This window comes from Thermobia domestica, chromosome 5, assembly GCF_964235325.1.
Source record: "Thermobia domestica chromosome 5, izTheDome1.hap1.1, whole genome shotgun sequence".
NCBI classification, from domain to species: Eukaryota; Metazoa; Arthropoda; class Insecta; order Zygentoma; family Lepismatidae; genus Thermobia; species Thermobia domestica.
In genome coordinates, this window is record NC_137458.1 from 223402288 (window position 1) to 223417614 (window position 15327).

The 15327-nt window shown below is 34.3% G+C and overlaps 1 protein-coding gene across 1 annotated transcript in view; it reads right to left on the reverse strand.

Moving 5' to 3' along the window:
* Window positions 1-14664: 14664 nt before the first annotated feature.
* Window positions 14665-15327, reverse strand: part of LOC145685407 (trypsin-1-like) — a 47424-nt gene continuing 46761 nt past the window's right edge. Inside the window, exon 6 of the mRNA XM_081757801.1 lies at window positions 14665-14748. Within this exon, the coding sequence (XP_081613927.1) occupies window positions 14665-14748 (84 nt within the window). The remainder of the gene's footprint in view (window positions 14749-15327) is intronic.

Consider the following 15327-nt stretch of genomic DNA (forward strand, 5'->3'; position numbering starts at 1 on the left):
TAGTGTTAATAATTAAAACACTATTAACACATTTTAAATGTTAAATCTCTCTAAATATTAATTTTAGTATCCAAGAGAAAAGGAAACCCGCTTTTATATTTTATTGTACACAAGATATAAACAATATCTTAGCATAAAATATCAATTTGTTGATTTCTCGGCTGAAAGCTCGGCATATTTTTTGTCTTTTGACATCAAATCTGTATTTTGAAAAGAATTGTTTTCTAAATATCTTAGAATATATCGGCGAAAGTACGTAAATAAATCTACCAATTGTTCTCCATTCTCTAAAAGACAATCATTTCGTTTGTGTCATTAATAAGTATAAATTAATCACTCCATGGAGCAAGTATTCGTATTCATGTTAACTAAATGTTCTACAATCCAAGTGAGGTAGTTTTCAACTTTGGTATAGAGTCCTGGCTGAGTTTCAACACCACAATAATTTCCGAAAGAAACAATGCCTGGAAGAAAAATGCTACGTATTATTATATTGTAATTTCAAATATTGTATTTCTACCAATATGTTAACTAAAAATTAAAGTTATCCAAACTTAAATTCCAAACTAATAGCGTAGTGAGAATAGTTATTTTTTCCAAATTGTGAAACGATATTGATTTTTTCTATGAAATTAGTTTCCGAACTAGTTTTCTCATAGCGATGGATCTTGCATGTAACCTTCGAAATACGTGCAGAAATTTCCTGCTCAGCCCGTAGTTAATGTGGCACTTGATGCAGCTAAGGATAGTCTAATATTGTGATACATCATATTCTTTATATGAATATCAAGTTCAGTGCGAGCTTACAGAAAACTCAAACAAATTCATTTGATATGTTGAGAAAGGTTAATGGAGACAATTGCCTTTCTCGTTGCAGTGCTTTTAAATTGCATAAGAGAATAAGTGCTGACAGGGAGAGTGTGGAAGATGACGAGTTCCCAGGTCCAAAGAGATATATCTACACTACTGGTACTAACATGGTTGATGGAATTCGAGATATCATTTTGAATGACTGGAATTCAAGTCTCGTAGTATCATACACCGCGAGTGAAAGACTCTTCGTCAGACAATAAAAGAGGATTTAAGTAAATGGATATTTTGTGTACGTATATTCCTTAACAGAGGGCAATTGAAACAGAGTTATTGAGGCTTTTTTCACAGGAATGTGTTTGTGTGTTACTACACTCCACATAGTCTCCAGATCTGCCTGTGAGATAATTTTCTTTCTCCAAGTTAAAAACACTACTGAAAGGTTGATTTTTGTAAACGTTTCTGCTAACCTAAGATGTGGTGAATTAGTAGGGATGATTCCATACCAGGACCAAGTACCTGTGTAAAACTTATATATAGTTTGAAATCTCTTGCTATAAGAAGTACGAAACCGTTTCCAAATCACTGGCAAACCCGCAACCTGATCCTATAATGGTCCCTCAGTTAAATAGTTTGTGACCCTATATATTGTATATTCGACAAAAGTAAATTGAATGTTACGATGCATCACGCATAAGCGCCTGAGCCCGTCCTGCTCTTTTCTTGGCTCATTGCCAAAACGTGACTCGGGCAAGGATTGGATAATATCACTTTGCACCCAGACGCCCATTTCGTCAGTGTTGTAAACGAAATGTAAATACAATGTTGCAGATGGTTTCTCTACCACTCAATATATACCTATGTAACTTGGCATAAACATCATTAGTCACTAAAGGAAATATAGTTTGGATGTAATCCTCTCTCAAGGACTCCAGTTTGTCAGTCGCCACCCTTATTTGGTACTTCTCTTACGGTCACTACTATGAGTTTGTTGTGCCCGGTCATCGATAGTCCATCGTTTCTATCTGCACTGAAAAAGCTTAAGATGATGAGGAAGTTTCTGATTGAGTTTCATAAACTAAAGTGCCACGTCGATCTCAATCACGATGCTGGTGCCATCTCATGGTATCCCACAGTTTTGGAAAGCGATATATCAGGAACGGTGCATCTGACCACTCTGATTCCTTCACAATTGTGTTCTAAGCATCGGAAGGTATCGATTGCAATCACGTTCGGTCAAATTCATTGGGAGACGAAATTGAGGCTAAACCTGGACGCACTCTTTGGGGATTTTATTACCCCTTATTTATGAATAGTGCCACTTTGCTAATTATTAAAAACATATTTTACTGTCTGATAATCTTAAGGTGTACAAAAGATTATGCTGTTTTTTTTTAGCGTTAGAATAGTTTGTAACAAATAAAATTATCTTTAATATCAATAAATATTTTGTAATCACATACTCTACGGTAGGCGCATACTTATCTTAATTTCTAATATAAAATAAATATAAATTAATTAGCAGAACAGTTAGCATAAAAGACCTAGATTTAATACCATAGCAATCTTCATTATAAAGCATACATTAAGAAAGGTATTAATGATACATACGGCACTCACAGTTTTTCGTTCAGAGATTATAAATAATGAATAAATTACTGAAGTTCAATAATTTACTTAATACAGTTATTAGAAGCAAACATGAGTATGCTTCGGTAGTAGATAATCCCTTTTACCAATATCACGGTAAGAAAATTAACAGAATGTAAAACTAGTTCTTCGGAAAACTATATTATGGAAAATCAAAAAAACGTTATATACGGAAAATATTTCATACTAAAGTCTGATTAATGTATTTAAATATACTATAATTGTTAAAAATAGAAATGTTTCTGTTCAAAGTGCTAAATGAGATATTTCAAAGCAAAGACTATTTGCAGCAATTAACATTGAATACTATAATATCTAATTTACCAATTCGACAAATATTTTATCATAATAACTCAAACGTGAAAACTCATTACTTGAGAGAATTACACTAAACTTAACTAAAGATGAAAAATATAGATTCCTCATTGTTATATAATAAGTTTTTAACTCAACTAAAAACATATTCAAATGCAAATAATTAATACACAAGTAAACGTAACAGATTATATATCATATTTGTTAAATGTTCTTAAATATATCAAATAAACGATGTTGAATCGTTTGGTCTAATCCTCGTTTCGCCTAACCAATTATCTGACACTTTTATGACAGATAAAAGACAAATTACTTTTAGATAATTCCATAATCCAAACATCTCAATGTGTTACTAAAAGGAAAGAAAAATATATTTCAATTTTTATTATTACTTTTGAAATTACACTTTTGAGTTGAATTTCCACTCGTTTCACATGCTACCGGCAATGTCCATAGCATACGTCTCTGAGATGTACAATGAGATTGAAATTTGGGCTTCTCGGTGGTTGTTTCAGCAGGAAGAAGTGGGTGCTCCTCCAAACAGATGGTGGCCAACCGGGTCCTGTTACGAGGGTGGTTGTCCTGCTGGTACACTCCATTTCCACTCGTATGACAGAAATAAATATAGTTGACTCTGGAGATCTTCGTACTTCGATACAAAACGGGCGAGTAGTAGGTACCAAAGGTGCAAAACATTGCTTATAGAAAAACACTCTAAATCAACATGGAATCACCATTATCTCGTACAGTTCCAACCTGACATGATTTCGTTGGGCTGGCACCAAATTATAGATCACTATCGGCGTGATGAGATTGAAATCGAGACTCATCGCATCATGCTACACGTCTTTATGGTTCAGTCATGGCATTCTGTTGCCAGTGTAAGACATTAACAGCAGTGGCGTATAATGACAAGTGGTAACCTCGTGAGTAATAGGCTTCTGAAGTCCATACGATGAAGCGAACATTATCTACTATAGTAGAGAAAGTATAAAGTCGTTGGCTTCCTTCGAAAAGTTGTATGGACGTTTATGGGGAGTGGTCAGCTTGGTTACTTGTGGCTCACTGAGTGCAGTAGACAGTTGGTGGTGATTGGCTACCTCTTACCACACCCTCAGTGACAAGCAGGCCTAAGCGCGGGAAACCAACTACGTTATACTTTCTGGACTGAATCCCTTATTCAATTGAGTGGCCGTCTGGGCTAAGGTTTACTTGTATTCGGTGCAGTAAGCAAAGTTATGAAAACATTTATACCTTATTCTTTTACATGTGAGTTTCTTTTTACATTGTTAAATTACTGTAGAATTCCAAATTGTGCAGATTCAATATTGAAACCGGAAAGATATCTATAACTTCTGGCAGCAATAGAGTGATAATGTGAAACATGCAACCTGTTTATCGGAAGCTGAATTCTCATCAAAAACTATTTCTCGTTATCTCTTACGATTTTTATTATTTAGAAATCAATTTTGAAACGGAAAGTTGGACTTGTTCTTACTTTAATAGAAGACTCAAGCTGAGATAAAATCTCTTCTTAAGATTTGGAAGCCATATCATAAATCGTTTGGATCAATAGAAAACGTGCCGATATATATTTCTATACGATATATATATATATATATATATATATATATATATATATATATATATATATATATATTAGTATATATACATGGACATAGTAAATACATAAACGAGTTTTAGTAATCCTAACTCCTAGAAAACAGTTAATATAATATCAATCTATATATTTCACATTTCTTAATTCTTCATATACTAGGGAATTTCCTCTCATAATTTCCCTCTAGTTGAATTTCTAGGATTATTTCTTATTGTCCACCATTTCAGGCGTAACGAGGATTAGGCCAAACAAGGGTCCTTCTTTCGCCTAAAATGTCGGACATAAATCTTATAATTTATCTGTCATAAGAGTGTCAGATAATTGGTTAGGCGAAACGAGGATTAGGCTAAATGTAGCGATACGCAAATAAACTATATATATACGTATATGAGTGTATGTGTGTTTGTGGCATTTAAGTGTGCTGCGTTTTTCATTTTTCATTCACTTCGTTACACATTTTCCTTTGTACTTTTGAATTATATATAGATATTGATAAATTTTCACTTTAAATTATTGTAACGCCCTTTGGAAACGAAGTATTATCTCTTTTATACTTGAGTGTTACATAAATAAATATTTTACATCATAATTCTTCCTTTCTTTGTCTTATTTGTAAATATATCATATAGATTTTCTTTGATCTATGGCGTTAATTTCACAAATTTATAGCGTGTTTATTATTTTTATTTGTAAGCTTTCATACCACTGCTGACATCACGAAGAGAAACACACAATTCTACAAAAATATATCCCGTGGCGTAGGCGTCGGTGGGCCACCGATGGACAACTAGAGATATTTCACCAAAAACTGGCGGCCCCGCAGCGACGAACTTCGGTGGTCCTACATCAGTTTTGAAAATTACACCACAGCGGCCCACCCACGGCAGAAACGCGACGAAACGCCAATGAATAAAAGAAATACTCCCCCAAAAAAATATGTTAAATCGCATGTATGCGTAATTTGTCTAAAAGGCACTTGTCTAAGAGTCTAAAAGGCACTTTAAAAAGAAACTAAGAAAATACTTGCCAGGGGTAGGTGTGAACCACCAACCTTTGGATTACTAGGCGCGTACCCTTCCGACTTGCCCACGGAGGCGACGCGGAAAACGTAGCTTGTAGAGGCATAAATCGTTGAGGTATTTCTAATTTAGCTAATCAGAGTGCTCCTGTAACCGTGTATATTCGACGATAACCGTTTGAGATTAGATAAAATCCGTTCGCCATGTAATTTTATAACAAAATGACGCGCGTCTATTTACTTTATTTCATGGTTCTCCCATATTCACTTTCAAATGATCGGCTACAGTTGTCATCTAAATTCATACAATTATACGCACTCATCTCAAGATTTTTCTCTTCATGATATAGAAGCAGGGGTTATTATTGACCCCCGTAGCTCACTTTAGGAACAATTCATCAGAGAAAATAATATATAACAATAACCGCATGCACATGACTAGCGATAGTTCGTGTTGGTTCATTCGCGATTCTGCGAGACGAATCGAAAATGCGCGGACTAAAATGAAGCCCTCGCTGCTACGCGGTGGTAACTTCAATACTCTTCCAACTCGAAGAAACCCTGCCGCCAGTAGCACACTAGCAGCAGTCCTTCGACGCGTCACTATAGCGACGATCGACATTTATCGGCAAGTGAGCCACTACGTGTTGACGACGTTTACAGCATGGGATACCTTTTCGAAAGTATTTCAAATAAAATCCAATTTGTTCTCTTCGTTAGAAAAAACATGTTATTTGCTCCTACCCGACAGACATCCTCGGAGAATATTGATTATAGAAAACCGATGACTTTTAAGTCTCGACCATGTCAACTGTTGGAAAATACTAATTCGAAACAGATTATTAAGTTTAAAATATGAAATACACTACAAAATTGGGCACGTATCACATGGCAGATTTTAAATTAAAAATTCAGAAAATTGAAGACTCGCTGTAAAAAGCAATGTAAGTACCACAAACTAAAGTTACTGTAACAGTAGTGACAAAAGACAGTAAATTATGACCAAGCGTCAGCAAATAGAAAATATTATTGCCTAGAAATACAACCTAGCATATAGCGGAGTATGAAAATCCATCTAAAGCATAAACGTATTAAAAAATAAAATATGTAAAACAATTCCAATATGGCACTTACATTGTTTTCTGCAGCGAGTCTACAATAATTGGTAATGTAAAGATATTTGACAATACATAAGCTGAGACAATTATAAATACTTTCTTCTTTAAACTTAGTTCACTGACTTTAGCAACTCTTTGTTATAAGTACTCAATGCATATGCTTAACGTTTATCCTAATTAATTTTAAGAACCATTTTTATTACCGAGGTTAAGGGAGACAATAGTGATGAGATAGATGATATAATAGAATAACAAAAGTAGAAGGAAATGGGAAAACTCCGAGAAAACACGAATGCATGGTTCTTGTCCACCTCAGAAATCATTTGTCGGAGGCTGCAATCAGACCAAGGGCCCACCAAACAGCAGATGAGCGCTTTACTAGTGAACTTCCACGATTCAGCCTCAAATTAACATTACAAAATAGTTTATTGTATTTCCCCTAAGTCTAGTTCTAAATGCAATTAGAGATTATTTTGGCGGAATTTGGTTGTCCACATTGACAGACAAGTGTTCAAATTCCACATTGACAGGCAATACCTCGAAAGAACACTGGCCTGTAGAAAGAAACGTTTCATATGAATACCAGGTAAGCGAATATCTACCTCAAGGTGATGTTTGGTAAAGATAGAATGAGTCTGAAGATAGTGTATGCTATATTGTATGTACATGTGATTAATATCTTTATGGAAGAAGTAACTGAGAAAAGAAACATTATAGAACTCTGTGAACTGTGTATTGTTGAAGCAAGTAATTCTCCCCCTTCTCACTAATTTCAACCGGAAGTACTTAAACAGGATTGTAATGTCCTCTAAAACACACGTAATGTTTTAGAACAATTTGAGTATATTTAATAACTATTTAGGAAAATATGTTCAATAAAATTTGATAGATTCGAAATTGAGATGATAGGAAATTTTCAGAAGAAATAAGACCGTATTCGACAAAACAGTAATTTGTACTAGAGGTATCACTGGGTTTTTATTTAAATTATCAGCTGGGGTTAAGTGTATCCTGATATTTGACTCACTGCAACTACAAAAGTGGACATTATGTGAAAACTTCAACAAAAACATACATCATACTTTGTTAAAATCGAATATTTAGGAACTTTATTGTTGAACATACTTTTTCGAACATGGAGAGAGAGGTTTAGTGAAGGCAACCTCATCACTAAACACAACTTGGTCATTGAAACCTCCTCTTTCTATGAGGTATAGCTTCGCAACGAAGAATTCAAGTTTCTTATTATTGTTAGTAAACCTAAGAGCCAGCAACAATTTCAATCGGTAAGGATGGAATTATAAACGTTTTCTCAGAATCTTCAACTGTGTTTTCCGTTGCTTTCAGGAACCGTTGATATTTGAGGGATTCTAGCGAAAGTCGCACGCACATGCTCAAATGTTCCCTCATCAACTCCTGATCAGCCTGATAATTTTCTTTCAGATATATACGCTTCCTTTAATTTTTACCATTTCGAATTAAGTGCATGCTTTGTAGATTTAACCCGAATTTCGTTCTGAAACTTCGTAAAATACTAACTACAGACTTTTACATGAAATTTATGAACAAAAAATGATCTCCTGTCTTCGTTTCCTGGCATCTTGATGTACTGCTGCTATAGCAGCAGGATACATAGATAAACACCACTTTAGCGAGCCACTAAAACATTTTGAGCTTTTCTCTCATTTGACATAAATTATATGTCATTATGAATAATTACAGGTTAATTGATACAAGTAAACGTTAGGTACCACACTTTTAAATCGGAAAGATCACTTACAATAGTTCTGTATTGTATCAAAACCGAATAAATTTTACATAATTTATCATGGAACTCTAAAAGAAATTGGAGGATAACACCTATTATTTTTATTTAGTTCTTGCAGACGGAATGATTGGAAAGCCTCAAAGAAAAGTACAACAAATTACCCAAATATCGAAAATTTTTAATTAAAACTATCATGATCATTTTCTTTTAATTGATGAGTTTAAATTCGCACTTTCATTTTTGGCAGATTTTAACAGTAAGCTGTGGGGATATTTAAAATATCATAAAAATGTTTTGTAATAATCGAAACCTTTTTGCATAGTTCATAATAAAAAATTGTCTTGCAGTAACGTGTACGAGTATATATTAAATTTGCTGCATGAGGTGAATTTCATTCCCTTTTAACACCTTATGCTCAATAGACTGCAATACTAAGCAACAGGATTATTTATGCAGATTGATGGGAGAAAAAATACTAAGCTTCATCAAAATTTGGTAAGTTTTACAAGAGTTGCCGTGAAACGTGTTAGTTGAGTCGAATAGTAGAAGCTTTGCTAATGTTCAATTATATTAAATTAAAAATTAGTAATACTGCGCATTGCTGAGACGAGCTATCCTTCTCCTCACTAATTTCAACCCCAAACTATAGTAATGAATCTTTTATCTCCGATAAACACACCTAATGCTTCATAAAAATGTGAATGTGTTCAATAAATATTTAGGAACATTTACTATATAAAAATGGGCAGAACATACCCGCACATTATTGGACCCTTACAATTACAAGCAACTGAGGTGATAGGAAAATTCTCAGGAAAAGTTAGACCATTCTCGACAAAATTGTACTTTTTTACGAAAGTTACCATACAACTTTCATTTAAAATTTTAAGAAGGTTTGATTGAAAGTGGATACTGATATTTGATTGACTTCCACTGCAAGAGTGAGAACTAAGTGAAAACTTCAATAAACATGTAAATACTGTAATATTGTGATTAATTCGATTAATATTTACAAAGGATATTACAGTGGTAAATTCGGTCCCATCATGTGAGATAAATTACCCCAACCCGCTATTTAAAAAAATATGCCCCACGATAATATCCATTATAACTGGTCGATTTTGCTGTAATATGTCAAACATTTTCCTTAAGGTTTTGCCATCACTCACTCTGCACGGAGCTGAAATCAGTAAAACGATATCCTAAATAAAACTAATTCGTTTTAGATAGAATATTATGTATATTTTCTTTGACTATTTTCAGTGATCCTCTGTGCTTAGGAAAAATCAGTGAAAAGTGAGCTATGTATTTAGGTTCTTAATGTGGTATGGATTACTCCACCTCCCTTCGATTAAAAATATGATAAAAGATACATTTTGTAAAGTAATAGATTTTCATGGAATATAGCGTAGTCATTTTGAGATTTCGCAATCGTTCTCATTACTTGGATTTAAAGCCACTCGAGAACAAAAGACTAAATTTCTTATCTTTCTACAAGAGTCGCTCAAGGTTGATCAGGACTTTTATAGAAAGAACTTGGTTGTTGTCGTAGCCACTGGAGAACATCGTTCCGCAGTGCTTCATTTGACGTGAATTTTTTCCCTCCAAGATGCTTTTAAAGGGTACAAACAAATTACAATCACTGGGGGCTAAATGTCGACTGTAGGGGGGATGGGACAGAACTTCCAGCGCATTTCGGCCAGAGTTGTTGTTGTCACATTGGCCGTGTGAGGACGGGCATTGTCATGAGAAGAATGACATTTCCAGACAACATCCTAGGTCTTTTCTTGTGAATGGAATTTCGTACAGCACCACTCAACAATGTGGAGTAATATTGGGCATTAACTGAACTCCCTTTGTCCAGAAAATCCACATGGAAAACACCCTTCATGTCCCAGAAAATACTGGTCGTGATCTTTCCAGCGAACGGCTGTATTTTGCTTTTCTTAGGCGGCGGGGAATGCCACCACTCAATTCTGCTTCTTTCGGTATGTGGGGCTGAATTGTGCAACCATGTTTCATCACACGTAATGATGGATTGCAACAATTCATCACCTTCTGCTCGGAACAAATTCAGAAGCTGTTCACAGACCGTCATACGACTACTTCGCTGCAACTGCTACGCATGCGCCAAATACGTCATGCCAGGCGCTAGTTACTCGGACACGAATACTTTACGTATCCCCAGGTTTCGTCATGATCCGGCTATTTATCGTTTATTTACGTACGACAACTCCGGTCAACCTTGAACGACCCTTGTATGTTTAATAAATGTGTTCTATGATAGTCTCGTAAATATTATTTGATTTTAACATAATATGACGTATGTGTTTATTGAGATTTTTACACAATTCCCACTCTTACAGTTATTAATCAAATATGAGAACTCACTAGTCGCCTCCGCTCGAAGATTTATTAAATATTACGAATATGCGATAACTTTCACTTAAAAGATGTTGAACATGGTCTAATATTTTTCTGACAATTGAGTATCGTCACAATCCCTTGCAATTGAAATGGGAATATATTAAGGCAGCTCGTTATCTCCAATTTATACAATTTTTTCATACATATTTATTAAATATCTTGTAGAACATTGTATGTATTTCGGACATTATATGTTTACTGCTATAGTTTGGGGTTGAAACTAATAAAAGGGAAAACCCTTTGCTTTAACCATGCACAATATCGCTATTTACTATGATGGAATATACACTAACATATTTCACTAAGTTATTCCCTTACACACAGTGAAATAAATTTAAAATGCAAAATGTTGAGATATTAATTTTACATTAAAATACTATAAAATACTATCAGATATGGACTTACAGCTTCCAGCGAGAATTGCATCCGGGTATCCCGCAACAAAATATGATATTTTTGTCAAGTGATGTGTAATTTACACTCTGTATTGAGTCGGTCTCTTAAGACAAGTGTTTTTGAAAATCTCCAGGAATTTTCAACTAAAGAAATATAACTGATTCAATACAATCAATAAATTTATCAGCCAGCAATATATTTCAGGGCGAAACATGTCATTGTTTACCAGAATATGCATATGTTTTTTATATATCATCAGTAATTCCACCATGGAAAAAATGGAACAGCCTGTCCCCCCTTTAGTACCTATCTCAATAATATTTAAATTATTCTAAAACCAGCATTTGTTAGAGATAATAAGTTCATTACCTGCCTTACTGCAAGCAGGCTTCATATCGTCTTTTCTGTTGCTGGTAGACTTTTGAATTCCACCAAACAATTCACTTTATATGCTGTCTTCATATTATAATAATAGTATTTTCTTTACAGTTGTGGTGAACATTACAATTCATTAAAGACTTAAATATTTAGGTACTCTTTTAATTTCATTTTTTTAAAAAGGAAACAAAACAATTCACTCTATTTTTGATATACGGTTTTATTTTACTTATGTGATAGCTGCCCCTATCAAGTTCAGGTTATTTGAGGAGCTCTTATTCCCAAAGAACTTCGTTAGATGTATAGAATTATCGAATTTTGTATGCTATCTTTTTATGTTTTCTTCTGTCAGGTATCTACCGGTATATTTGCTTACTTTCGTACTAAATGTTCTACGTATGTTGTGTGATCCTGATCTTGTTATGTAATGAGAATTCCTTCTTGGTCCATTTTATAGATAATAGTAGTGTCATGTATATTAGCAAATATCGTTGCATCTGTTCTAATTTCTTGTTCTAGTATAGTTTATAACTTTACTAAATCCTAATGTTTCAGAAAATTTTACATTTTCTTAAGTATTATTAGTATTAAGCTCTATTATACCTATTTTATTATTACTATTATTCTCAACAAACAGACTAAAAACCCACAAAACTTACCAGAATGCCCAAAATTTGAGATCAAAATGTCTCAATAATCAGAATAATAAATAAACAAAAATAATCAGAAACATAAATAAACACACTGACCATGAAAACAATAAAAAAAACTCAAAATTATTAGAACGCACTACAGCAGGAATGCCAACATGCCAATATGCCAAAGTGTCGAAACGCCTAAACATGAAAAACAAGTCCGAGAAACAGCCCAAAACTGAAATATATGAGCTTTACGTCCCACGGTTATGCCGGTTAGGCTAAAGGAGACGGTGATGATTAGTAATGAATGAAATGGTGGAATGAAGAAAGTGGGAGGAAACGGGAGAACCCACACACACTGTGCTTGTCCACCATAAAAGTTCACTTGGTGGGGGCTTGGATCGAACCCGTGACCCCAACACCAGAGGTGAACGCTCTACCACTGAGCCACGGCGGCCCCAGCCCAAAACTAAAATTCGGAAAGAAGTGAAATTTGCGTTGAGCGTATGACTGTAGCGTTATCCAGCAAACTCGGCTAAGCAAGCTTAAACGAGTTTGCACCAACTCTGAGTTGCACAGGACATGTTGAGTTGAGTTGATTTTAGTTTAGCGTCCCTTTCAGCAGCGAGGCTATATGAGACGTGGACCTACTGATTAACGTGGAATCCGAACCACATGAGCTCCCGCCGGGAATCGAACCCGGGTCTCCCACAGGACATGTTATTCCACTTTTCTTACTAACTAAACTAATGCTCCTGCACGAAGTTGGTCAATCATCATGGTGAATATTTAAAAGTTTTTGAATTGAAAAAAGGAATTATCTAAAAGTAGCACATCCCTTCAATGAAAAAAGAAAAATATTGTAGGATATGCATTGCTCTCTTCAAATCTCTAACAAAAGTTAACGCATCGGTATCCTAAGACATGACTAAGAGTAAATACTTGTTTATTAATACTAACGCACCAAGGTGATTATTATTTTTGTACATATTCTATTAAATATTGGTGAAAAACTACTTCTTTAGTCCAGTATTTGTTATTTTTTTTTAAGAAAACCGCACTTCGTTGCTTACATGACGAAAATAAGTAGCAAATGATCGGCTAAGTTATATGAAGATTTGAATTTACATATGATGAAATATTCTTTTTGCAATGGAATTTGTAACTACTTGATTACCTGCTATCACAGTATTTTTCCAATTATTAGTTCAGTAGTTCCATTAATTATTATCTGACATTAACAATGTAATTCTCAAATGGTACATCGACACGTAGTTATTTTTTTTGTTGTTGCTTTCTTGGTGGTAAAAGGTTTACCTCCTGTGCGCAGGGTCCCTGGTACGATCCTCGCTTGCGCTAAATGACCTTTATGGTAAACAATCACCAAATGTGTGGGTTTTCTTGGAGTTCTTCTATGTCCTCTCATTTCCTTTTTTCACCATTCATTATCACCATCAGTCCCTCCCGTAGTATTGTTGTATAACATGAGATGTAAACAAAAATTGTCATTTGTGGGGCGTGGTGGGGTAGTAGTGGAGTGCATCTCTGAGGTGTATGGTGTCCGTGATTCGATCCTCGGTGAAGTAGGTTTGTGGGAAGGAATGAGGTATCCATGGTTTTACTTGATGTACTATCGGTTCCTCCCAAAATTCTCACTTCTCTAATTTGTCATCATCATCCATTTGCCTTAATTATCTGTCTAAATTAACCTAAAGGATATAAACGTGGGACGTTAAATTAAAGATTTCATTTCGTTGGAAACTTCCATTGCATTTCCTTATATATATATATATATATATATATATATATATATATATATATATATATATATATATATATATATATATATATATATGTGTGTGTGTGTGTGTGTGTGTGTGTGTGTGTGTGTGTGTGTGTGTGTGTGTGTGTTAATTATACCTGATACAGTCTGATCTTTTGTGTGTCTGTTTGGCTTCCTGACTGTTTGGAAATTGCAATTGTTTCCGCTGTTGCGCTTTCTGACAGATTCTATGGCATTATGATTCTTTTATGGACGTTTTGTTCTTTCAAGACTGTAACATTCTTTGCAAGTTTTGGTTTATGGACTTCTGACATTTTTTATGTGAGACTCTTGTTCCAGTTTGGATATTATATGGCTGATCATTTTGGCATTTGACTCTTTAGACCATTATAATTTTCCGTATTCTGACAGATTTCTTTACATTTTTACTCGTTTTTGACGATTTATCGACTTTGATTTTTGGATGACTTGGGCAATCTGATATTTGAATATTTCTATTAATTACAGTTTTGTCCTCTTTTGTGAGCAATCTGTCCATTGTGTGTTCTGACTGTTCTGGCTTTCAAACGTTTTGCATGTTTCCGTTTTGAGTGTCCTGACTTTTGTAGAATTATCCATTTTCAGCTTTAGCGTTCTGACCGTTGGACGATTTGCTTTAGACGCAATATGGCGATTTGTACAAATTCTTAAATTTTATATCAATTAATATTACAAACTAGAATCACTTACTACTTCTAAAAGTTCAATTACTTGTTGTACCTATCAGCTGGAACTGATATCTTACATTCCCTTGGACTTTCAGCATCAGCGGTCCTCCGCTGTCTCCCTGAAAATAATAAAATGAATCGTAATATTTAGTTGTATTTATATAACTGTAACTATATTCTTTGGTAAACATGTACTGATAATAATGATGAACTCTAACGCCTCGGAAAGCATAGTTCCATGGTAAATCTATAGTTGGAACCACATTAAACTAAATAGTTGACTCCGATCTAACCAATACAAAACTAAAGACGTAATTAAGAATAATTTCAGTAGGTAAAGTATAAAGCGTTATCATTATTTAAACATTCTTTGCAAACTGGTTACAATAAAAAAGTTAAAGGGCATAATCTTAATTTTAAATTTTCTTTCGAAACCATGTTCAATAATGTGAAACTCGTTCTAACATAATAGAAAGTAACCAAGGAAAAAGAGTACCTGTAAAAGAAGTCTAATTGGTATATATACGAAGGATTTTGAAAAGGTGCTTACCTCAATAAATGCCATAAAGTTACAATCTGTTGTGTTCTATTCAGCACCAGCATTATGGCAATCACTCTATATCACATTTTCCACTATGAATCCTAGTTAGTGATAAAATCTTACAACTGTGTGGCTATAAGCTATGTAACCATTTAAT